This window comes from Drosophila mauritiana, chromosome X (genome assembly GCF_004382145.1).
Source record: "Drosophila mauritiana strain mau12 chromosome X, ASM438214v1, whole genome shotgun sequence".
Taxonomy (NCBI): domain Eukaryota; kingdom Metazoa; phylum Arthropoda; class Insecta; order Diptera; family Drosophilidae; genus Drosophila; species Drosophila mauritiana.
In genome coordinates, this window is record NC_046672.1 from 16,902,474 (window position 1) to 16,926,117 (window position 23,644).

A 23,644-nucleotide genomic window follows, 5' to 3' on the forward strand; every position below is an offset into this window, starting at 1 on the left:
ATTGATATAAACAGCAACTAATAATGTATTACAATGTTATATTAGAGGGCAACTGACAACCCTTTATATTTAATAAAAATTCCTTTGGCAAGCCGAATAATTTTAAGAAAATACAACATTTCAGCTAGAAGTTTTCCCTTCAGGGCTCTGCATTTTAGATTTGAATTCGGATTTCGCGCTTAGAATTTGCATTGCCGTCTGCTGCAATTTAAAAGTTTTCGCCCGCCATCACAAAATATATGCAAAACTTATACATAAATACTACGAGTATAGGAGCATGGGATGGAACAAAGAGCAAACCATATAATCGATTTGACTGTCGGCGGAATTTATAGTTTTTGGCTACTCAATTATGCAAATGCCCAGCGAAAACATCCAATTCTGGGCACCACAACACAATGGAACAGCATGAAACCAGCAGAAACACCACGAACACACAGACCATTTAATAAAACAGACACAAAAACACAAAAACAAGCCAATCAACAATGAACAATGAACAAAAGTTTTCAATGCATTTTCACTAGGACGAGGGGAAAAGCGTCAAGGATAAAGGCTTTTTAAACAAATGGAAACGCAGATTCTTGCAATCCGTTTTGGTTGCGAACTTAAAATGATGATATGGCACGAGGAGCAACATTCAAATCACCTGTTGAATAATTAACACTGAAATGGCATTGCTATAAATTCACATATAAACACAAATATTTCATCGAAAATCAGGGATAATAATCGGGTTTGTTTTTTTCCTTTTGCTCTGCCTTTATTGTGCAGAGCTTTTGATATGAATTCAACAAAAGTTAATTGTTTTAAATATATATTTATTTATTTGGACTCTATGAATCAGCAGATATGATAAAAGGCAGCTTGACTTTTTTGCTTGCAAATATTTACTGGCATCTTTAAATATGAACTGTTTTGTTTAAAAAATAAATTATTTATAAAAATCAACATTTGGCAATGTTTTTATTTTGTATAGTGCATTTTTAAATTAAAAACAATTATTTGGTAAATCAAGACACGCACTTAGCTGGTAAATATTACAATAACTTGACATCATTCGATTGCGTTTAATGGCAATTTAAATGCCGACTTGACTTTCGTCTCATTCACACACTTTTCCCACCCATCAATTAATCGGAAAATGCCGCCCAGCTCGTTGGCAAGGCAAACCAATTAAGCTCAGCCGGTTAAGCCAATAGCTTTGGTAAACATACCGGGATATGGGATATGGTATTTGGGATATATATGGTCCATCAGATGCTATGGCATCTGAACCGGATTTCATTTATTTTGAGTGGCCATCTCGTCTTTGTGCGTCAATTAAATATTCAGCATATTTAACATAAATAATGCGACAAGCAGCTTAACTCGTATTTTGCATCAAAAGCTCATTAAAATTTCAACGTTTCGGCATTCGGCGAAAATAAACGAAATGCCAATATAAATTGAAGGTGTTCGGTTCGAGTCAAGTGGGGAGCATCATCCATCCATCGCCCATATGGAATAATCAATCATCCGGAGCTCAACTGAAACTCATTTGCTAAGCATTTTGCACCTGCAAGCGAGCGGCAAATTTGCGCTGCTTACCTTTGATAAATGTCAAAACATTTTCATTCGCCACGCGTTGCATAACAAATCAAACGTTTGACAGTTGTCACGGCGAAAAGACAAAGAACGGCGAAGTCTAGGGTGTCACGAGGGTATGATGAACACCAGGGGCACTGAGAAAAAAAGCGTACAGCCATGCAAAAGCAGAAAACTGACTTAAAGCTGCCATGATTCATGATCGCTTCAATAAACCATTATTCTGTATTCAAAAATAAGCTTATAAATACTCGTAGATTTGCCCATTTATGTTGTAAAAATGTTGTGTTAAATATATGAAAAAGGGAACTAAAATACATATATTTAGCCATTTAACAGCATTTAAAATACGAAGTCTAAGTTATTTAATACAATTATTTCTCGATGAAATTTAAATGGCTAACTTTTAAATAAAATTATGTACATCTAGGGAAATAAATCGGAGATTAACCATTTAATAACCTTTTGATTGCATGCATGAATCATACAGAGCACAAATTGAAATGCCAAAATGGCGATTACCGTTGGCAATTAATTAAATAACGTTTATTTATGACCAAAGTGGGCATTCTGCATTAAAGAAGGAAGCGCGTCCTGCCACTCAATTAGCAAAGCCATGTGCCATGCATTTGCGCAGGACCTTTCGCACATTTTGAGGGGTTAAGCTGCTTAAGTTCATTAGGCCACAAAAATAGCGCTCATTTGGACGCCCTGCGATTCCCGAGGCCATGAAAGTTGAGTGCTCTGCACCCCAGAATGTAACAATTTCAGGTCCTTAAAATAACACGGAAATAGCCGACAGTGAATAAAAGGCAGCAACACGAGACCGAATGGAAAGAATATTCCACATAATAGTGTAACTAAAATGCTGTTACTAAGGAAAGTACTTGTACTATAATGCAGTTAAAGTAGAAAGTACTTGGAACTCAACATTGGCTTGTTGTTCACTTTCGTCTTTATGGAAAAACATGTTCAATGGTCTTAAAACAGCTTATACAGCTTATAATTCAACTCGGAGATGAATATAAAATGTTCAAATTTTAACAACACTTTCTGAGTCTAAAAAAAAAAAAAGTGTGGCTTCTTGAACTTTTTAGCTATGTTACCTTGAGAAATCACTCTTTAGCGAATGACTCAATTGAATTTTCTTGTGCATTTTCCGTTTTGTATGCTCACCTTTTTCTGCGGTTTGGTTATCTTTCCTCTTCGCATCCTGGGGTTTTTTTCTCCATTTACCACACTGAGCAATTAGTAAGGACATAAATAAACAAAAAATGGTAGATTGAAAATTCTAAAGGCATTCTGTGCGTTTTGCTGGCTTCTTGCCCACTTGGCAGCTTTGTCCTATTTTTTTTAGAGTTTTCGCACCTTAAGAGAAGACGCCTCCGTTGTGGTTCCTTAACGGTTTTCTAATGAGCTCGACTTATGACGCCCTAGGATAAGCCCAGGAGAATGGAGACTCTGTCGCCCACTTGTGGGCCTTCCCAGGAAACTACGCCCTCTTAAACTTTTCTTCCTCCTGACAGGATGCATAAATTCCAAGCAATTTAAGCTGAGACACACCAGCATCCACCAAAACACCCGCGCCACCCACATGTCGTGGCCAAAACAATGGGGCACTTTTGGCCCTAAGTAAGTGCTCGACCCTGCCCCCTTTTTGTCGCCACCCATGATGTCCTGGGAATTCTGTTATTCTTTAGGCTGCTCTATGCGCGTTTGTTAGTGTGTGTGAGGTGCGTAGTAGATAATTATGCCCAAGGATAAATATTCATGATATTTTTGTTTAGTGCTCGCAAGCCGAAAGACCCGAGATGCAATCGTTTATTGTCCAGGAATGTGGGCAAAACGTTAGTTTCAGCTGGAATTTAGTGGAATTTGAGTGGGATTAAAAGGTACATATATATACAAAAAAGGAAAAAAAAAGGGGAAAATATTGAGGAGTTCATCTAAGCGATGAGTCCAATGCAGCCATTTGAAGCCCTCCACCAATCTCACTTGGAAAATGCCATTACAAAATCGCCCTAAAGCTGATAAATTGAATTGTCTCCTCTCTGCCATTATCCCCGCCCCCTTTTGCAATGCCCCTGCCCCAAAACCAAACCGTCTTTTTCCAGTTTTGATGACTGCAATTTGTGGCCAAAGCGAGGCGAAGTTTCAAAGCAGAACTTGGTCAATTAATTCATTGCAAATAGAACAACAACCACGACAGCAATGGCAATACCAACAACCAAGGAAAGGAGCAAAAAAAAAGGAAAACCATTCTGATGATGGCCACTTGAAGGATACTTTTGTTTTCCTGTTGTCCTCTTCTTTTTACAATGACATCGTTTCCCTGTTGCGTTCTGTTCACAACAGAAATGAGAAGTTGTCCTTTTTTCTCACTTCTGAGATTTTACTATTAAGCAACAAATTTATCTTATTTAGTAACTACTAATCTTTAAGCATTTAAAAAAAGGTGATGATTTAAAGCACATTACGTATACGCAATGTGGCCATGTCGTATGCGTAACTTAAAGTTTAAAAAAAGTTTTAAATAGCTACATTAATATCTAAAGTTGTTACCAGTGTTTTGGGTTAGATTTACGTAGCCCAAATAAATGCAATAAAAAGCGAAAATCCCTAGCCTCCGTTTTATTTTCCATTCTATTTTCTAATTGTTATTTTTCCCCGCTCGCTGTTGATTTTCCACTGGCATCACTTTTCCCACACACTCACATGCGGCGCGGGGGGCGTGGCCCGACTGGGGGCGGGGGATGAAAACAAGTTTGTTGTCGTTGTGTCGGTGCCTGTGGCCTGTCCATTGAATTTAATGCCCGAGTTTAACTTTTCACCCCCCGCATCACCAATACCCCTGTTGACAAATCCGTGGTCTCACCCTTCTGCCGGCGCCCCTGGACAGCATGATGGACATACGTGCCCGGAATCCCAACAATATGGAGCAATTTGGATCGGGATGCACCCAAGACCGACCAACACGAAACTTATTTGTCATATTTCAAATTTATCTGCCGGTTTTAACAAGCATTCTTGTGGCTGTGCTTGGTACCTAAAATCCTTTGATTATTTTACCAAATTAGGATTAATCGCAAATATTTTATTACTTTAAAACACATTCATATCAAAACAGGCTGAAAAACAGAATATAAAATGTTAGAGAAAATAAACTGGAATCTTTAGTTGTAAATTGTTTTCATAAATGTACACTATTGTTATTACAATTCTGTTCACTTTCAAAGCACCTTGACTCCAAATTGAGCTGCACTTGATAAGATAATTGATCTGGCTAAAAATTTCCGTAAGCACTTTCAACCGGACGTCCAATGCAGGTTCAATTGTTATTTTAATTTCGTTTTATCTTTTGGCTTCCAGTGCGAACAAGTTCAGCTGCAATTTAGGGACACCAACGGGCGATAAGCTTACGTTGTGGACAAGGGACACAGGACGCAGGACACAGGACACAAGACACAGGACACAGGACACAGGACACATGACATTTGACAAGGGCTTAAGGGCGCAAAGCTTTAAAAGCCAGGCTCAATTCTATGCTGCCCCAGAGGTGCTACACGGCAAGAAATAACTACGAAAAGTTGCCTACAAATGGTTAAAAAATAAACCCTGAAAATATTGGCATATAGCTATAAGTAAATATAAATATTTTTTGTGCTTAAATTAGAATACTTCTAACAAATATTTTTGTTAAGAATAAAACATGAAAACATTGTGATATTTTCTCTCCGCACAGCATGTTTGGCCGATAAGGAGAGGTGGCCCCTTTGGGCCATAAAAGTTAAGATGGATTTTATTGGCAAGCATCGAGCGGGCCACTTTTTATTGGCACATAATTTGTTCGCTCATAGATGGAAAGGCATCTGGGGAGTCCACTGGACCAAAAGAAGGGGCGTAGCTCAAACAGGAAACGGAAATGCACAGCACAACAATGGCCGATAAGAGGCGTAAACAAATGCATCAAAGCAAACGGAGATAAAGGCAGAGAAAATCTGTTTCCGGCCCACTTAAGTAGGCAACGTAAATCCGCCCAAGTCACCCGAACACTTTGAATGCAAATTCAAGGAAAAATTGCAACTCGTACGGCACAAAATCGGGGAATTAGTCCTGGCCAGCCTAAAAGCATTCACCGTGTTCGTTGGGCACTTTGGGCCAGGTCGAAAATCCCTCAACCCCAACAAAAGCCATTAAAAGCCCGGGGTCGCAGGTTAAAGCCGCTGAATTTGCCGCCAGAACACCAGCCAACCAAATGACAACCAAAAAAAAAAAAATATATACATATATACTAGATGTAAAGCTGCGACAAAATCTCGGCGGACTTACCAAAAAGGCTTAGCTAATGACAATTTAAGGATTTTGCTGATTTTGTTATTAACATAAATTTACTCTCAAAGTAATGGAAGGCGCGAGGACGGAAGGTGGAAACGGGTAATGGCCTAGCGAATAAAGTGTTTTTTCTGTCCCCAAAATCTCTTGCAAATCTCACTCAAAAGTAACGAATTTCTTTGCGCACACAACGCACTTTCAGTGCTCTACAAAATAATTGAAAATAATTTACAGTTGTATTTTTATATAATATCTACAAAATATCGCTTAAACTAAACAGATAAATATTATTTATTAATTGGAAAATGCTTCTAAACATATCTTCATAACTTGAATAATTTACATTCCTGTAATGATGTTAAATATTCCAAATATTTTTGAAGTCCTCAAGGATATATTTTCGAAAGCAAGACATCCACGAATGGAGTATACCCCGCAAAAACTAAGTACCCTGAATACACAAACACAAATGTTCCGAGTTGGCTTTTCGCACACATAAACCTTAATGCGACGCACACTTTAAATGTATTTGTGCCCGGGTTTCTTTTTCTTTTCGCAATTTTTCGTTGTTTTAGAAAAAAAGACGATGTACACACACATATATACTATATATATATTTATACACATATATATAAAGGCGAGTATATGTATGTGCGCATAACACCTTGGTGACATATGCCAACTTACGACAATGACATGCGAAACATCAGCAGCCCACAAGCCAAACCCACCTCCCCTGCCACGCCCCCTTTTCCACAACAACTGAGGGGCTGGGGAAAATGTTGAAGAAGCAGCAGAACAACAACAATCAGATATAATCAGCAGGAAAAAAAACAATTTAGCCATCTTAGATAAGGAAAATGCTGGCAAACCGACCTGGTTCTCGAGGAAAACCCATTATTGAAGGATTAGAAATCGATATGGGAAGCGGATAAGGAATATTGAAAGAATTATTTCGATTACCGCTACAATCTGCCAGTTTCGGATTCTCAGATTGAATCCGTATTTCTATTTCTAAATAGCCAAAACACTTGAACTTAATAAGCTGTGACTCACATATATGTATACTACATAAATATAAACCAACACCACCACCAATGATGACCGCATAATAATCCCATAAAAATAATAACGTTTGTATAATTTCCATAAAATTAAAATGTATTTTGCTTACTGTTTTCTTAGGCCAGTGTGAAAAAGAAAACATATTCCTTTAGAATCAGCATCCCCACACTTGATTTGGACTATCCCCAATCGCTATATATGTATATATATATATATATGGATATATTATTCTAGCCCCAAAGCACATCTGTAGCGCCCGGCTATAAAGAAAAGTCGCACATAAAAATGTAGGCTCGAAAAGTGGGAAATCAGAGCTAGATGTTTACGATTTCATTGCCATGTATCTTGATTTTGGACAACAGATACAGATATGTTTGAAATTGTAGTTACGTGACCAAATGTGGCAGAACAAAGAGGTTGCTTCCAAAAGTTTATAAGCAAATAAGAAAAATTTTTAAAATTTGTAGTTCTCAAAAAAGAAATCAAAAAATACTTTTGAAAACTGTAATAAAAGTAACAATATTAAGTTATCAACAAAAATGAACATCTAACAAGTATAAAATCTTTAAATATGTTGAATTATTAGATATATTAAAGATAGCTGCTATTCACTCATCCACAGCTGTATGCAAAGTAGTATGTCCCTGCTGACTTTTTTGTGGCTTTCGGGTGCAGAAATATCTGGATAAACCCTCATAAAAAACACGACCAAAAAGGAAGTGTGGTGGGGCCTGGATGCTCTCCTTTTTAGCTTGCTGACAATGTGTTTACTGCGCTCCACTTTCCTTGCAGATTTTCTTTTGGAGTCGAGCAAGTTCGTAAGTCAAAAATGTTCGAGGAAAACTCCAGATGATAAATGCAATTTGTATAAGTGTCGCGCAATTCTCTGGGGATCGGAAAACTGTGTCCTCGACTTTGGACCACTTCTATTAGCTCATTTAAATCAGACCAAAAACATTAGGCCAAAGTCATAAAACATGGTGAAAACAATTTTTTTGTGTCGCAGGCGTCCGGTAGGAAATAAAAATGTAAATGAAATTATAACAGGGAGCTGTTTCCATTTTTTTTTTCTGCCTCATTTTGGGGGCGGCGAAATTCCCTGGGAAATTCCATTGAAAATTTCCCCATCCTTTATGGATGGCCACAAAAAAAAAAAAAAAAAAAAAGAAATAGCCAACTAAATAAAATGCGAAGAGGCTATAAAATTGAGTGCAGTTGCCGAAACAAGAGCAATAAGGAATCGCCAGCGAAAATGAAAATGAAAATGAAAATGTTTGTCAAGCACGAAACAACAACAACCACATCAACATTGAGCATTTCGACCGCACTGCTGGCCAATGTTTTTGGCCATAAACAGAAATCCGGCCGAAACAAGAGTCTAAATCAAGAAAAGCAGCTACAGAAAGTCGCAAATGAAAACGAAAGTGAAATACATGCACATAATTTGAATAGAAGGAACGCTCCTTTCCCACTGATTTCTCGGTTGTTTTTTTTTCGATTCTCAACGAAGGTCAAAGGAAATTTGGTTTAACCAATTAAGAAACTGCGGTTGTCTAAGGTTGTGGTTTTTTGGGTTTTTTGGGCCTGGGAATTCAATTGATTGGGGACTTAATCAACTAAATAAATGTGTGAGGGAAAGGTGCCTTTACTTCTTCCTAAATATATATTTATGTAGATAACTTTTGCCAGTATCTTATAATACAACGTTACAAGCGTTAAACTAATTATGAAGTATCTGAATCTTCCAAAGAAGAAAACTTAAATTTTCTCGTGAAAAACTTTAGCAAACGCATTGAAGACCCTTTGGCGAAAATGTGGAGACAAATAATAGCTGTAGATTAATAATGAAAATAATATTATTATTTTTGTTTGCTGCACATTTCTCTTGCTGGCACTCAAATGACCGCATCAACCCGGCACCCTCGCCCCTACAATTTTCCTTTATGATTTTCCCCCGCCCCGCCCCTCACCGCGCCGCCTTAACGCATTTTGTTTGCTGTGGATGCCAAAAGGACTTGGCGGCGTCAAATTTATGGCTCTTGACTCTCGACTCTTGGCATTCCAGAGCGCGCAGAATGCAGAATGCTCCATTGTCAATAAGGTCCTTCCGCCCAAACACCCTTCCCCAATTTCCGCCTCAACCCCCCCTCCCCCTTTTTAGCTTTAAGAGCGTTTCGCCATTTTTGGCGGGCAAGCGATATAAATTTCGAGGGCAGCCAGAAGAAGTGCATGAAATCAAACACAATAAGCGGAAGAGAGCCGCAAATCATTTTGAAGGACATGACAGTATCCTTGGACCCTTCTCTAATTAGCTTACAATGTGGAGGAGGGGGGTCCAAGGAGTCGCGGGGGCAAATGGAACGGAAAACAAATCAATGACAGATGATGAGTGGTCGCGACAAGCACTCAAGCGTGGCACACTGAAAAAAAAATCTGGGCACATGCATAGCCCGCAGTGCAATCGACCAACACAACAATATATAGTTCGTATTCATAGCTAATAGTAAGAATATATCTAAAAACATATTATTTCAAGAACTGACCCACATTTTTTTCGAGTGCACCACAAGGGCTACGAGGGCAGCAATTCCAGCCCCCACCCATAAATATGTATTTGTATATTCGCCTGTTTGTTCGGTTTATGTGACAGCCTCAAAGTGCATTCAAAATAAAGTATGCAGGCTGCCATTTTTTAGCTGCCTGTTTTCAACTGGTTTTCACGCGATTCTTGCCGAGTTGGACTATTTGCAAATGGGAAATCATAAAGGACATACAAGCTAGTCCAAAATGGTCGCGTATTTCAGTAAATTTAAAACTATACAGCAAAGTTTTCCGCCATGTGCTGTTCTAAATATTGGTTTTCAACATCAGGCCAGCAATATTTACTTATTGTGCATTATTTATTTGTCAAAAGCACAACAATTTAAACATAAATATTAATTGTATTATTAATATTTGAAAAGGCATCATTATCAATTTTTTTAAGTTTTTAAGTTAATTTTACATGCATGTGCAAAAATAAATAGCTCGGCTAATAGGAACTTCACATTTTAATGGCATTGTGTTCGTTGCACTTTTGTATCAAAATATATAACTACAATGTGATAACAACTGTCCACATTTTAAAAAATTCCAATATATTTTTTTTTTTATTTTTCTTGCTCACCCTTGAGAGTTTTTGGTTAGTGAACTTCCACAAGAAATTAAATGTGCAAGATTATTTTATTAATTTGATTCTATCGCGCTCTTCTGATGTCTTTACACATGCGAAACACTCTCAAACAAAAATAAAAAATTCGAGAACTGTCCGAACCGATAACCGTTACTCGGCGTTTTCGAAACCCAACCGTTTCGCTGAAAGTTGACCCGTTTAGTTGGTCCTGTGTCCGCTGGCAAGCGAACGCGTCGAATGCTGAACTGCTACTTGTTGGCGTTTCGTCGTCCTCCGAAAACGAAAACGAAGCAGAGATGCTATGCTAGGGCAATGCAAAAAAAAAGAAACCCAAAGGAAAAAGGAAAACAACACAGATACGCACGCACACGGACGCGAACTTTTCCGCCTCACCCGCCACCCCCCGCCGAAAGTTCATTTTGCGATTCATTCTGGCGAATTCGCTGCGCTGCAAATTCGTCTATTGGGTATTCGCAAGCTTTGAGCTTTGAGCTTTTCCAACGGCTTCCCGACTTCACGCTGCAAAGAGCTCCTTTGGCGCCAAATTTGAAATTTACTATGGTTTTAGCTCCTTTGTGAACCTGCTGAATTCGCGATCAGCTTCTAAATCTTCGAATTCTTCGCGATAAATTTGCAGTTCTCTCCCAAATATTAAGAAGACAAGTCGAATATGTTTCCCCCCGTTACCGCCAATTTAATTATATAAAATATAAAATTTTCAAAAATAATATTACAAAAATAAAAAGGAATCCCATCAGTTATCTCGTTTCCTCCTATTTTCTTTGAATAGTGCCACCGCCTCATGCAGACTATCCAGGAGGCCAAGCTCGATTATTTTGTTGTTCAGACATATGCGCAGCAAATGCTTTATCGTCGAATAAATTAGCTCGGAATTAGTTAAATCATCGGTAGCAGTAGTGCGCCAATCAATTTTACCAAGTAACAATTTCTCGGACTCCGTGAAAACATCTTCATCTTTAGATGTACTCTTTGTTCTTTCATTAGCTGACAAGTGCACACTCTGCGGTGGCTTGCAGGAGGTACAATTACAGCTTTTTGCCTTCTTTTGCTCCATCTCTGCAATCTCCGCCCGAACCGCCCTTCTGATTTCTTCGGCTGTCCTGGAAACATACTTTCTTGGCTGTTCTGTTGTGTAGCAGTTGCAGTTTCCGGAAAACTTATATTTGTCCGAGGACTTTGGCCTCCCTATATCCTCCCTATAACAACTGAATGGTGTTGATATGCTGGACTCTCCATCTGTCTCTCTTTCGTACTTCGGAGTCGAATATTTCACTTTATTAGCACTATTTCGTCCTCTATCCGAAGGACACGGCTGTAATTATAATCAGAAACAATCAGTGATGGGATATATAATTGATAATAGCGATTGATAATAGCGATTACTGAAGAATTCGCGGCATGTACATATGTACATACACACTTTGAAATGAACTAAATATTGCCTATATTTACCCGCTTTTGTTGTGGCGCTCGAGAAGTAGATTCCGCCGGGTGCGATAAACGGACTTCCATTCCAGGCGCTTTCCTTAATGGACATCTGGGATCTGAGCATCTCTCGAATTCATATCTATATTTCGAGCCTTTCTGAAGAAGTAAGCAGCGACTCGATTCATCGGAGCTGTATCGCTACATTATTATTGAAGAATAGTTGAATCGTTATGAACCAGAAACGAGAACTGTTCCCGGCGACTCACTTTTAAAGACGAGCAGGAGCAAGGGCAATAGCACGAGCAATAGCAACAATTGCATCCATTCCATAGGTTTTCCTCGGTTTTATTCATTGTTCAGAATAAGAAAATCGATAGAATATTATTATTTTGTTGTTAGAGATTTTTTCGTATGACTTTCGTTTACGGGAGCACGATTGGAACTGATGCTTTCCTGTGACACGGCGAGTGACATTGGGAATCAGGAAAGGAAACGCCTGCTCGATGGACAAAACTCCCCATTGAAATAACCATGTTAACCATTATTTTGTTGTTGTTGTATTTTTTAATTAATTCATAATAAAAGTTTCTATTTTTCGGTTGTTTTTTTTTGTTTTGTTTTCGACGCTTAGCTAATATATTTTTTATATATTATTTATATGTATATCTACAATAGTTATTAGCATTATCATTATTAAACTGTTTGCTTTATTTTTGTTTCGAATCTGCGCGATTCGCAGATCCATTCCTTTTGTTGGTTGGTTTGTCAAGTTAAGATTTAAAAAAAAAACTCAAAATTACAATTGTTAGTTCTTCTTTCCCCGCCCTTCTCCCTCGTGTCTGCTTTCGCTTCGCTACGCTTATATAAACAAAAAAATTGTAGCTTTTGCCAAATAAATAATATATGCATATATAATAAAATTTATGTATATATGATCATATATCGTAGACATTAATGTAGTGCATACAAAAAAAACTACACTAAAACAAATCTATTTGCAATTTCAATCGGAGGTTAAAAAATATGGTGTGTTGTAAAAATATAAATTTGCATGCTTATAGATTTAAAATGAAAAATATGAATTGTAATCGGTAAATAACTACAAAACACGATATAAATTTTGCACCAATTAGCAGGATACAAAGCCGACGATCAGCAGATTGAACAAACATTTTGATTGCACTGTAAAAATAAATGTGGGAAGTGTGGTGATTGCCAACCTATAAATATATATACAAATAAATATATATATAAAATTGTCGATTTCCTCGTCCCGATAAGCGTGCATTCGGTTCGACTTGACTCGCATTTTGGTTGTCATCGTAATCATTTTATCATCATGATTTATCCTCCGTATTTATGTTAGGTGGATGTAAATATACAATCTTTCATATACTCTATTTATATATATTTATATATATAATTTGTATATAGTTTAATTAGCTTTTTATTGCAGTTGAGTATACTATGTTGACTTGTTATTTGTTGGTGTTGTTGCTTTGCTGGTGTTGTTGATCCTATTTCGTTTGTTTATCTTTTGCTTTGTTTTGTTTCTTTCGATTCGATTTGATTCGATTCGATACGAGGCTTTATCCATATTGCTTCTTGATCTTGATAGGTCGGCTGTTGTCGACTGTATTCTTCTTTTGTAGTTATCTTGAATTGAATGCTGTGTTTTGTTTGTGGCTATTTCTCTGGCTTTTCCTCCGTCTTGCTTAATGCAATGCTTATTTTAGTTTATTTTTGCTTTTAATTTACGCTTTGCTAATTATAAATTATGTTTTAGTTTTTGTGTTTCTTGTTGAAGTTCTTGTTGCAGCTGTTGGTTGATTTATCCTGATTTGTCCTGTGCCAAGTCCATGCAGTCCGCTCAGCCAGTTACATACTGCCACTATATAGTCGGTTGGGGACTGGAACTCGATCCGAACACAAGTGAATCGCGGGCTGGTTGTGGTGGTGGGGAGAGATGCGTCGCCCAGAGGAGAGAAGTAGGAGGATGGAGCAGGATGCACGCGGTTTCTCAGTCATTGTCGTGGGCCACCGCCAGTCGTCGTCATCATCTAATCCATTTCCAGATGCCCTCAATAAATAGGGGTAAATCCGGACCTGCGAAACGAGGACAAAGGCTAGCTGCTGACGGCGGCCACAATGGACCAATCATCATCGCAATCATCATCAGCTGCGCCAGAAGAAGCTCTTTTTGAGCCTAACAGACAGCTTGCGATGTACGCGCAGCCTAACCTGCTCCTGATCCTAAGTATCGTCTGACATGAACGCGTTCTGAGTCTTCGACTCCTCGATACGGCGGATCTGGTGGCGTAAATACATAATTCTGCGAAAGGCAATACATAAAATGCATTGGTTAGAACCACTACCATTTAGGTCATTGCGACACTCACTTTTGTTCCTGCAGGGTGGCATTGATTTCGGTGCTTCGCACCAGGCTACGGGCGCACTTCAATTCCGCGCATATCCTCGTGCACGTTATGTCGCCGAACAGGTGAGTATCCTCACAGCACTTCTGCGCCTTCGAGAAACAATGGAAAACATTTACAATCAGTTCGAGTCCATGGATATATTGTATATGTATGTTAAGAGGTCGAGCTAGTGCCTTATTCGCTGGCAAATGCTACCTCACAGCTTACCTGACGCTCCAGCACCTCCGCGTGCCAATTGGTCACATGCGCAATCAGATCGGCGCGGAAGTATTTGGCCAGCTTTGGCGAAATCTCGGGACCGCGCATGTTTGCCGCCTGTCCTGAGGAACTCACACAGCTCTGCAGTGAGCTCAGCGTGGCCGACGACGTGCCATCCACTGGAATAACAAATAATCAAACATTGTCATATATTTTTAATTCGGAATTTCGAATACATACATTTCCGCTGCTGCTGGGCCTGTTGCGCCGCCTGTAGCTGGAGGCTGGACGCTGTCGCGGCTGCCGCTGCGGCGGCCAACTGTTGCTGCTCCAACGCCGAGCCGCTTAAATCCAGCTCCTGGGTGGGCGTTGGCGGTCCTTCGCAAAGCGTGCCGCTGTTGCTGCCCATCGAGGTGATCACACTGATTCCGCAGACGGGGCCCATGCCGGGCACGATGCTTTGGCTGCTATTCGCTCCACTAGAGCCGGAGGAGGCGTTGCCACCGGGCGTGGCCGGTGAGGCATTCGCCACCATTACTCCGCCATCGAGGGTAGCCTTGAGGCCAAAGGGTGGATTGCAGGTGTAGGCGATGCTCATGTTATTCGTGTGGCCCACAATCGTCGGTATGGGACTCTTGGTGAAGTTCAACGAGGGCGACATGCTGTGGTGCATATACAACGGCGAGTTAACGCTGTTGTCCCTGCAATATTGATATCCATGAAGTTTAGTTGATGGTCTTGCAACATGCCTTCAAAAGCTTACCGTAAGCTGCCGGAGACCGAGTTATTGACCGAATTGTAGGCGTGATTGGTCCCATCTGACACCGAACCAACCGAGTTAACGCCGTGATGTGATTGTACATCGAGGACGCCCAGGCCCAGGTGCATCTTCTGGCGCATCAGCAGCGCCTGATCCTTGCCCTTGGCACCCGGTGGCAGTGGAGCATTCGAGTTCAGATGGTGCTGGTGCGGATCCTGACTTCCCAGTGTGGGCACAGTCGTCTGCAATGCATATAAATAAGAGTTAAGCCAAAGCTCAAAGGCTATCAAAAAGCCAAACTTACGCCAGATGTGGAGCCAATGTGACCGACAACGGAGTTCCTCAGGCCGCTGCTGCTGGCATTGCTGCTGCTGCCGCCGGCACTGTTGCTGCTGTTGCTGTTCAGCATTCCCGACATGGTGGGCAGCATTGTGGCGCCCGTCACCGGGCCACCACCCGCTCCGCTGCCGTAATGCAGTCCCCCCGCCGCACCTGTGCCCGTCGCCACGGATGCGGAGGAGTTGGCAGTTGGGTGGGAGGACAAACGGGGCAGGGCATTGCCCATTGGCTGATCGCTGTTGCTACCGCCGCCGCCTCCGGGACCGCCTCCGCCCGGACCGCCGCCGTGTGTGGTGGGCGTGCCGCTTAGCGAGTAACTGGCTTCCGAGGTAGGCGTCGAGTCGCCGCTTATATCCATATCAGCATTGTCGTTGTGTCGACCTGTCGGTAGGATTTTAAAATCAATTAACTATGTAGATCATACGCAACCTGCGTTATACTCACCATCCAAACGCCTTCGATGACTGGGCGGACCGCCATCGTTGTCGTAATTCCATCTCAGTCGTGAATTGTCGCGCGAAGAATTGGAATGTTTGTATGCTGCAATGAAAAACGCAAGTTTTGAGTATCAAATTCTGAAATATCTGAAGCAGGTTCTTATTAACTCACTTGATCTGGAGAACCGATCATCGCGGTCACGATCGCGATCCTTGTCACGATAATCCTTCTCACGATGCTGATCGCGCGGCAAATTTCTGTAACCATTGAACACATTAATGAATATTTTAAGCTAGGACTAGGGTGCTCTTATTACAGATTCTTCCCAAGATCTTTGCTGGTCATATTATAATGCCATTGCCTTTACCTTTCTCTGTCCACCCATTCCTTTGGCTTCTCCCATTGAGAGATTTCCGTCTTGCAGTTGTAGTAATACATTTTGCCTGAAAGCAACCCAATATTATAGTTTGGAGCCTGGAGAAGAATAAGCTGCCATCGGTGGACTCACCTGATGAGCTGACATGCTCGCTCCAGTCGCCATATCGCGCCGTCCGCTCACCGCGATCGCTGCGCTCTCGTTTGTCTAACAGAAAAACAGCCATAAATAAGGGGAAATGTGGTGTAAATGGGCACTTGGACCTACCTGCGTACTTGTCCTTCTTGTACATGTCCCTGTCGCGATCGGAACCGCGGTCCCGCTTGTCGCGCAAGTCGCGCAGATCTCGATCCCGATCCCGATCGCGATCGTCGGACCCGGATCGTTTGTCGTTCTCCCGCGAGGAGCAGAGCTTGCCGCTGCCGCCTCCGCTGCCTCCCCCGCCACGACGATCCCTATCATGGTTGGTGCGATACGACGACTCCGAGTCGCGATCGTTTCCACGCCGATCACGTTTATCTATGGAGAATAAAATAATGTATTGTTGTGGTATACAACTCCAACTTGCAGCTGCTCAGCCAACTCACCTGAATATTTATCCTTCTTGTAGACATCCCGATCTCGATCCCGCATCTTCTGCATAAAGCTGTACCGCTCGCCACTGCCGCCACGCCCATTGCCGCCACCTCCGCCCCGGTGATCGCTGCGGTCGCGCAGATCGTGCGAACGGGACGACGGCGAATCAATGTCCGGCGACTGGGAGCGATAGCTGTTGCCATTGTTCAATGGTCCGCCGCCATTGCCGCTGCCGCCGCCACCTCCTCCAGCGGATCCGCCGCCTCCTCCACCGCCAGCGCCTGGCGACAGGTCACGATCGCGATAATTGGAGGAACGATCGCGTTCGTAGTCGCGCTTTGAACTGCTGTACTTTGAGCTCTGCACGGGTAAATAGAAGCGCACACAGTTTTTAGTCGATTTACATTCCCAAAATCAATTGCACAGTGCTACAAAATACAATGAATGTCGAGTACTCTCTAAGAAATCGCAGTAAGGATTCAAGATGTGGTCGATACATCAAGTAATGTAGCCAATTTATGAGTATGCCGTGTTCCAACGAATGGAATTCATTTAGGAAATCCTTACTGTATCTCTTTGAAAGTACCAACCCACTGGTATATTCAGTATTGCATTCTTAATAGCGGTTGATTTAAGTCTCGGTTTAGTTGTAACTCTTGAAGTTGGGTGGTTGGTTAGTTGAACTAAATCTACTCAATAGGAAAATCATAAGTTAATGCATAATGCCAGCTACTTTTGCCAATGTTCTCGCTTGTGATTATTGCCAATGGAAACGAAAGGATATGAAAGGAAAGTTGGGTGAAATGAAACTCCCGATGGTTTGAGAAATCAAATGTGTAATCGAGAACAATTTTGAAATGTGTCGTGTGTTTGGTGTGTGGTTTGTTTTGTCGTCTCCTGAGTAAATTATACTTTAATTGAAAGTAAATATTTAGGATGTTTTTAATTGATACTTTCGTTTTTGGTTCATATTGGTCGGTCGTTGTCTTCGGGTTATCCAAACTGAAAATCGAATTGTCCATTTTAATATTAATCAAAATTATAATCCTTGTTTGTTGTCCATCGTTAATTTTGGTATCATCCAGGAAAATTTCAATCTTGAGTTTATCAAAAAAATTGTATAATAATTAATAAAGAATCCTTTATAATTGAGTGGTGTTTCATTGTTTAAGACATATACAATAATAACTCTTTGGGTGTTTGGTATGTAAATCATAATTTGTTGATGTTTTTAATAGCGGCGAATTGTGTCTCGTTTTAGTCAGATTTTTGTTGAAAATATACGAGTTTGGATGGAAGATTTATTGCTGCTGCATGTTTCATGTTCTGTTGCCTTCTTTTGATTTTTATTATTCATTATTAAGTAATTTTATTTGTTCCTTAATTTGAATGTTTGTTTATTGCTTGGCAGGATTGGTTTTCCTGCGCACAGCACGATGTTCGTGGCACTTTATTGGTTTTTGGTCACTTGGTTTGCGTTTTTATATTTTACTATTGTTTTTAACCATTATTTTCTGGGATCTTTGGATTACTTACTTCTAGGCGACAGAGACCCACTGCTGAAGGCGTTGAATTCGCTGCCAAAGTCGCTGCTGCTGCGCTGCTTTTGTTATTGTGGTTGCTAATGTTGCTGTTGCAATTGGCAATTGTTGTTGTCGAAAGGGAGAGATCAACAGCCATGTTGTTGCTGTTGTTGTTGCTGCTGCCGTAGGAGTTTTTGTTGCTCCTCATAGATAATTAATTAAAGTGTATTCGATTTCTATTTGAATTAAAAGTCCAATTGGTCGTTTGGTTTCGAGGGCACACTTGATTTGGCTTTGGTTTATTTCCTATTTGTTTTGCATTAGTTATTATTTGTTGGTGTCTTAATTGATTGTTGTTACTTTATGTATGAGGCACATTTGTGTGTTTGTTGTTGTCGTTGATTATTTCGTTAAACAATTTGGAAATTGGTTTGTTCTTCCGTTGCACATTCATGTTATTTTTAATATTGGTGTATAATTGTTTACTACGTCGTTTTTAAGGCTATTTTACTTTGATTAGGTTCCTATTTCTTAGGCAGAGTTTAGAAATTGGTTATGCATTCGATTTCTAATTAAAATAGTTTGATAAATTTGTATACTTTTAACCATATATATCATTCGATTTAAAGCATTTGTTTGTGCTGTTCGGTTAGATGTTGTAATTGATTAAATGATCGAATTCGGATTGGATTTGTTTTCTGTTTTTTTTTTAGCAGTGATGCGAACAGATTCGTTTCTCAAGTTAAGGTCAGTTCAGGCTGCAATGCCGCGTTTTTGAATGGGTTAAAATGAAACACGATTCGGTCAGTTCAAAAATGGATGAGGTTACGGGAACGTAAGATCTTGGGATGCACAACAAAGACAGCGATGGAAAAAGAAGGAGAAATATGAACCAAAAAATAATCCAAAATCCAGGCTATACAATTTGCAAATTTTGTTAATTTTATCAAAATATCAGCAAATGACAGGGGAAATCGATGGTTCGATAAAATACGATTTACATTGGCTTTTACATTCTTTTTTCTTTTTTGTGGCTTTGGGTGCACTACGAGCTAATGAGCTAAACTACAAAATTAAAAATGTCCACTAAAGGCTGGCATGTAAATGTGATTAATTGCGGTGTTCGAGGAGAATTTTCGGATCGGTCTGCTTACCTGGTATGATGTGTGACTGGTATGCTTCTCAAAGTACCTGGAAAATGGTGGGGAAAGATGAAGAGTTAATTAGTTTGCTTTCAAATGAAGTTGGGTATATAAGACACACTTAGTTGGGTTAGTTCTGCTATACTCGGTCTAAATATGTAATGATTTAAGGGAAAATATTTAAGTGACTATTTGAAGGAACACGACAATGTTTATGACATGACAAAGTACATGTTTCGAAGTTAACCAGCTATTGCAGCTTTTTTACAACGCACTTTTAAACTGACTTCAATCAATTTTTGTCAAGTTCCCTATTTGAAATCCTCAATTTGTGCTAAAAAAAACATATTTAGATATTAATAATAATGTACAATTAACGGGCTTAGAGGGAAAATGCCAATTGTAAATCGATTTCCCAATTCCGATTGAGCTTTATTTATCAACAGAAGCGCTTATCAATTGCCGGCATTGATTTGTTGACAGTCATTAATTTTAGTTGCTCTGGGTTCAACGGACAATCGAAAGCCGGCTAAAAAGCGATGGTAAATAAACAAACTAAGCGAAATGCGCTTGATAAACAATGGATATGAACTAATTTTGCAGTGCAATAAGCAACTGTAAATGTTACAAGAACTATTTTTTTTTTTTTGGCCTTTTGCCAGCTGAGCGCGTGCGAGCGAGAGGCAACTATTGTGTGGTGAAAAGACGAAAAACACGAGTAGCGCGAGAAGATGGGTAAGTGGGAAAATCAAAGCAATAAACATAGCGAAAACATATTTATTTACGAAAATCACTTAATTAGGGTTAACGGAGAAAATTTGAGGATAAAAAGGAAACGCGGGCACTGCGAGTTAGAGCGAGATAGCAGTAGGACAGAACGTAAACAAAAAAATATACAATTATGGGTGCGCGTTTGCCTGTGTGTGTGAGTGTGAGTACGTTGGGAATCACTGTTATTGCCGATATTACGGTAGATTGCAAATTATATTTGATATATTACCCATCGTTCATACGCTGCGGTTTTCTAGCATGCATTACCATCAATGCAAGTTTTTCGCCAAATACGCTGCTGCTGCTTCTGTTGGTTTTCCCTCTCTCTCTCCTGCTCCTCCTCCTGCTGCTGCTTCTTCCGCTGCTGCTGCTGCTGCTGCTGATGCGTCTGCTTCCTCTTCTCCTTCGTCGACTGCTGTTGCTGGTAGTGCTGATGCTGCTTCCTCTTCTCGTGGAGAAGATAATGCAGCCTTATTCCGATTTTATCCAATATTCTGGGGCCGCTGGCGCCTCCTGTTTGCTCCTCCTTCTGCCTCCACCGCTTCCTCTTCTTCTTCTCACCTGCCAAGGCACGCTCGCTTGTATGTGTGTGTGTGTGTTGTGGTCTGCTTGTATGGGAGGCTCTCAGTGGCATGTGTGTGTGTGTGCTTTTCGTCTGTGTGGCCCGCTGACTCGGTGTTTGTGTGGCGTATATGTGTGCCTGAATTGCGGTCGCCGTATTATCGGCTTATTTTACTGCCTCCTAAAAGTACAAACATTCATAGCAATCCTTTAGACAGCTTCCTTTTTGTCCTCTCCTTAATGCAATTAGCATTCGGAACGCCTTTAATTTTTCACTTAAAGCACACACGGCATTCGCCTCTGCGTGCACGACCGTGAGTGACTGTGTGCGTGCCTCCGTGCATGTGTGTGTGATGTCGCTTGATCCGTATTTCGTTTGACTTCTTTTCAATTTTACTCGCTTTTTTTCTAGATACCTTACCGCAATTCGCAATTTGCCGCTCGCCTTCTTTGCTGGGCTGTAATAGCCGCATTTATTTGGTCAGCATTGAACGACAATTGTTTAATTATACGCCGACTTGCTGTGTTCGCTTTTTGGCCTCTATACTTGATGATTTTTTTCAATTCTTTTGCATTACGCTTTGTGCGGTCTGTTCGTCGGCACGGCTGTGTTGAGTTTGACAGCAATCAGTCGCTGCGTGCGGCTATCCCTTTCGCACGGCATGCTATGCGGGCGCCAGAAGAGTGCGGCTATATGTGCCAATTGGCTGGTTGATATGGTGGACTCTAGGTGGCGCCCCGCTTGTGGTATTTTTTAGTGCCTGACACCGCTAGGCGTTGGACGGAATGCAAAATGGTCACTCTGCGGCCGGGGATGCCAAGTCGGTTCGTAATTAAATAATAAATATATAAATATATATATATATATAGACCTAACTTTAAAATCTTATTTGGCTTTGGTTATTATGCATTACATATATTTAAAAGTATATAGGCAATAGCTGATTTTTATGAACTTTTGATGCTATCGTAACGATAGTTTATATTAATTTATCATTTATTGCATTGCATTTGGTATTTACAAAATCATTTCGATATAATAAATATATATAAATAAAAAACTAGATGTTTTCTAAAAAAAATGTATTTTTTTATTTACATTTAGAAATAAGAAAAAATATTTATATATTATTAAATTGTATTAATTTGAAATGTAATATAAAACAAATCAATAAATAATAATATTTCAAACTTAAAATCAATGAGATTTATTTTTATATGCAACATCTTAAGCTGGGATACCTGATAATAATAATAATTTAAAAAAAATATATATATGACTTCAAGCTTATATATGAAATTGAATTGATAAAAATAGTTAGGTGATTAACCTAAAGATATCGATAGTCTGAAATAAACATCGATGTGCGGGATAAATAAAAAAAAAACATCGGTTCTTCGATATTAGTTAGCATCGATGTTTTGGCACCTCTATTAAAAACTCATCCCGATACCGATAATAGCGGCAGAAGAATTTTAGAATTCCTTAAATATATATTGTTTAATTTCTAAGCATTTTCAAGGAATGAGTTTAAGCGACTGCAACAATAACTATATATATTTGACGGGCAGTGAGGATTATGCCCTTAATTTGGCAAAGGTAAGTTGGGAACACCGATTTGGGTTGGTTTTTGAACATCAAATTGCATTTCTTTTAGCTATGCGAACGCTTTGCCACCAAAGAAAAGCGCGTCTTACTGATCACCAGTCGCCAGCAGGGAATGGCAAAGCGCTATCCATGGGAGGCCCATAACTGCAGCCAATACCTGACCATTCTGCAACTGGTGGATGTGGAGAGCACTCCGCTTCGCATGCTGGAAATGCAGGATAGCGCCGAGTCCTTGTGCAGTCCCGATTTGATAGTCTTTGACCTGCAGTCGCTCGTTTTGGATGCACTACTGCGTCCTGTGATGCAGCAGTGCTCCACGGACAAAATGGTACGGCAAATTGCCAAGTGCTCCGCATCCTTTGTGAATTACCGCGAAATCCTGGCCAACCCGGCGGGACAGAAGGCGGGCAAGAGCATCGACACCATTGTGGTCATGTCGCAGGAACCGTATCCCATGTCAGCAGCCCAGTTCAAGCTGCTAATTGGACTCTATTTCCACGGCAACGAGTGCCACACGAATTTTGCCAAGCTCTCGGCCAAGATAATGGTCTCCCAGCGATTCGCCTAGGCGGAGGACAGAAGATTGGAGCCACTACAGTGCCTTGGTAACCAGTTCCTGAGTTTAAACATAGCTGGCAGTATTGTAGTTTTTCGCCGTATGCTCTTGCTTTTCAATCAATACTTAGAACGTTTACCTTTATGCATTGTCAAAACATGCATTTTGTCAGGTTAGACGAATATTTTCCAATCTCGAACGAATTTCGAGTAATCTCTATAAGATTTATCAGCTATTGAGACTGTATTTCCATTTAATTGACTTGAAGCTATTCATATTGCCTTCCCAAAAGGATATCCAAATGGAGTTAGTTGCTAGGTTACAGAACATATTCGAATATTTAAGAAATTGAATTTATAAAAGACAACGCACGCTATATTATATCAGAATATAATACTAAGACAGTGCGTACCTTTGGCAAGAACTTAAGAAATACTGTACGTTGAAAATATCTCCCTACATGGCATCCATGCATAATGTTATACGAAAGCGAAGCAATCGAATGCTCGATCAAATATAAGACTTTATTATAGTATACTATTTAGTCTAAACGGGATTAAAACTACCAAAAAAAAATTGCTGATAATTAATTATAATATACATACATATAACAATAATATTTATTATGCTAAACGGAAATCTCAACTTAAGGGAATTTGTATGAAATAAAAAAAATTTCGAGTGCATAAGATACGTACATAAATGCAGCTAAAAGTATTGGAGAATGTATTCCGGAAATACGGCAAGTGATC

At 40.1% G+C, this 23,644-nt stretch overlaps 3 protein-coding genes across 6 annotated transcripts; 1 reads left to right on the forward strand and 2 right to left on the reverse strand.

Moving 5' to 3' along the window:
- Window positions 1-10,825: 10,825 nt before the first annotated feature.
- LOC117146880 lies at window positions 10,826-12,052 on the reverse strand. Of its 2 annotated transcripts, none has more exons than XM_033313472.1 (3): window positions 11,872-12,052; window positions 11,630-11,803; window positions 10,826-11,489 (listed from the first exon to the last, which is right to left on the reverse strand). In XM_033313472.1, exons 1-3 carry the CDS (start codon window positions 11,956-11,958, stop codon window positions 10,911-10,913), a joined length of 840 nt encoding a protein of 279 aa, XP_033169363.1. In that variant the 5' UTR covers window positions 11,959-12,052; the 3' UTR covers window positions 10,826-10,910. The 2 variants fall into 2 exon arrangements, with proteins under 2 accessions (XP_033169363.1, XP_033169364.1); XM_033313473.1 differs by having other exon boundaries at window positions 11,630-11,795; window positions 11,872-11,959.
- Window positions 12,053-12,244: 192 nt separating this feature from the next.
- Window positions 12,245-21,337, reverse strand: LOC117146879 (WW domain-containing adapter protein with coiled-coil homolog). 3 transcript variants are annotated; one of them, XM_033313470.1, is made up of 15 exons: window positions 21,149-21,337; window positions 20,396-20,908; window positions 19,408-19,444; window positions 16,742-17,090; window positions 16,422-16,673; window positions 16,287-16,361; window positions 16,146-16,221; window positions 15,950-16,035; window positions 15,785-15,880; window positions 15,306-15,721; window positions 15,005-15,243; window positions 14,482-14,942; window positions 14,251-14,420; window positions 14,005-14,126; window positions 12,246-13,937 (listed from the first exon to the last, which is right to left on the reverse strand). In XM_033313470.1, the coding sequence occupies exons 2-15, from the start codon at window positions 20,434-20,436 to the stop codon at window positions 13,859-13,861; spliced, it is 2,499 nt and encodes an 832-aa protein (XP_033169361.1). In that variant the 5' UTR covers window positions 20,437-20,908; window positions 21,149-21,337; the 3' UTR covers window positions 12,246-13,858. The 3 variants fall into 3 exon arrangements, with proteins under 3 accessions (XP_033169362.1, XP_033169361.1, XP_033169360.1); XM_033313469.1 differs by having other exon boundaries at window positions 14,005-14,132; window positions 21,149-21,336; XM_033313471.1 differs by lacking the exons at window positions 19,408-19,444; window positions 20,396-20,908; window positions 21,149-21,337 and adding an exon at window positions 18,267-18,476 and having other exon boundaries at window positions 12,245-13,937; window positions 14,005-14,132.
- Window positions 21,338-22,156: 819 nt separating this feature from the next.
- Window positions 22,157-23,595, forward strand: LOC117147615. The gene is made up of 2 exons (XM_033314572.1): window positions 22,157-22,327; window positions 22,386-23,595. Exons 1-2 carry the CDS (start codon window positions 22,253-22,255, stop codon window positions 22,902-22,904), a joined length of 594 nt encoding a protein of 197 aa, XP_033170463.1. The 5' UTR covers window positions 22,157-22,252; the 3' UTR covers window positions 22,905-23,595.
- The last annotated feature ends 49 nt before the right edge of the window (window positions 23,596-23,644 follow it).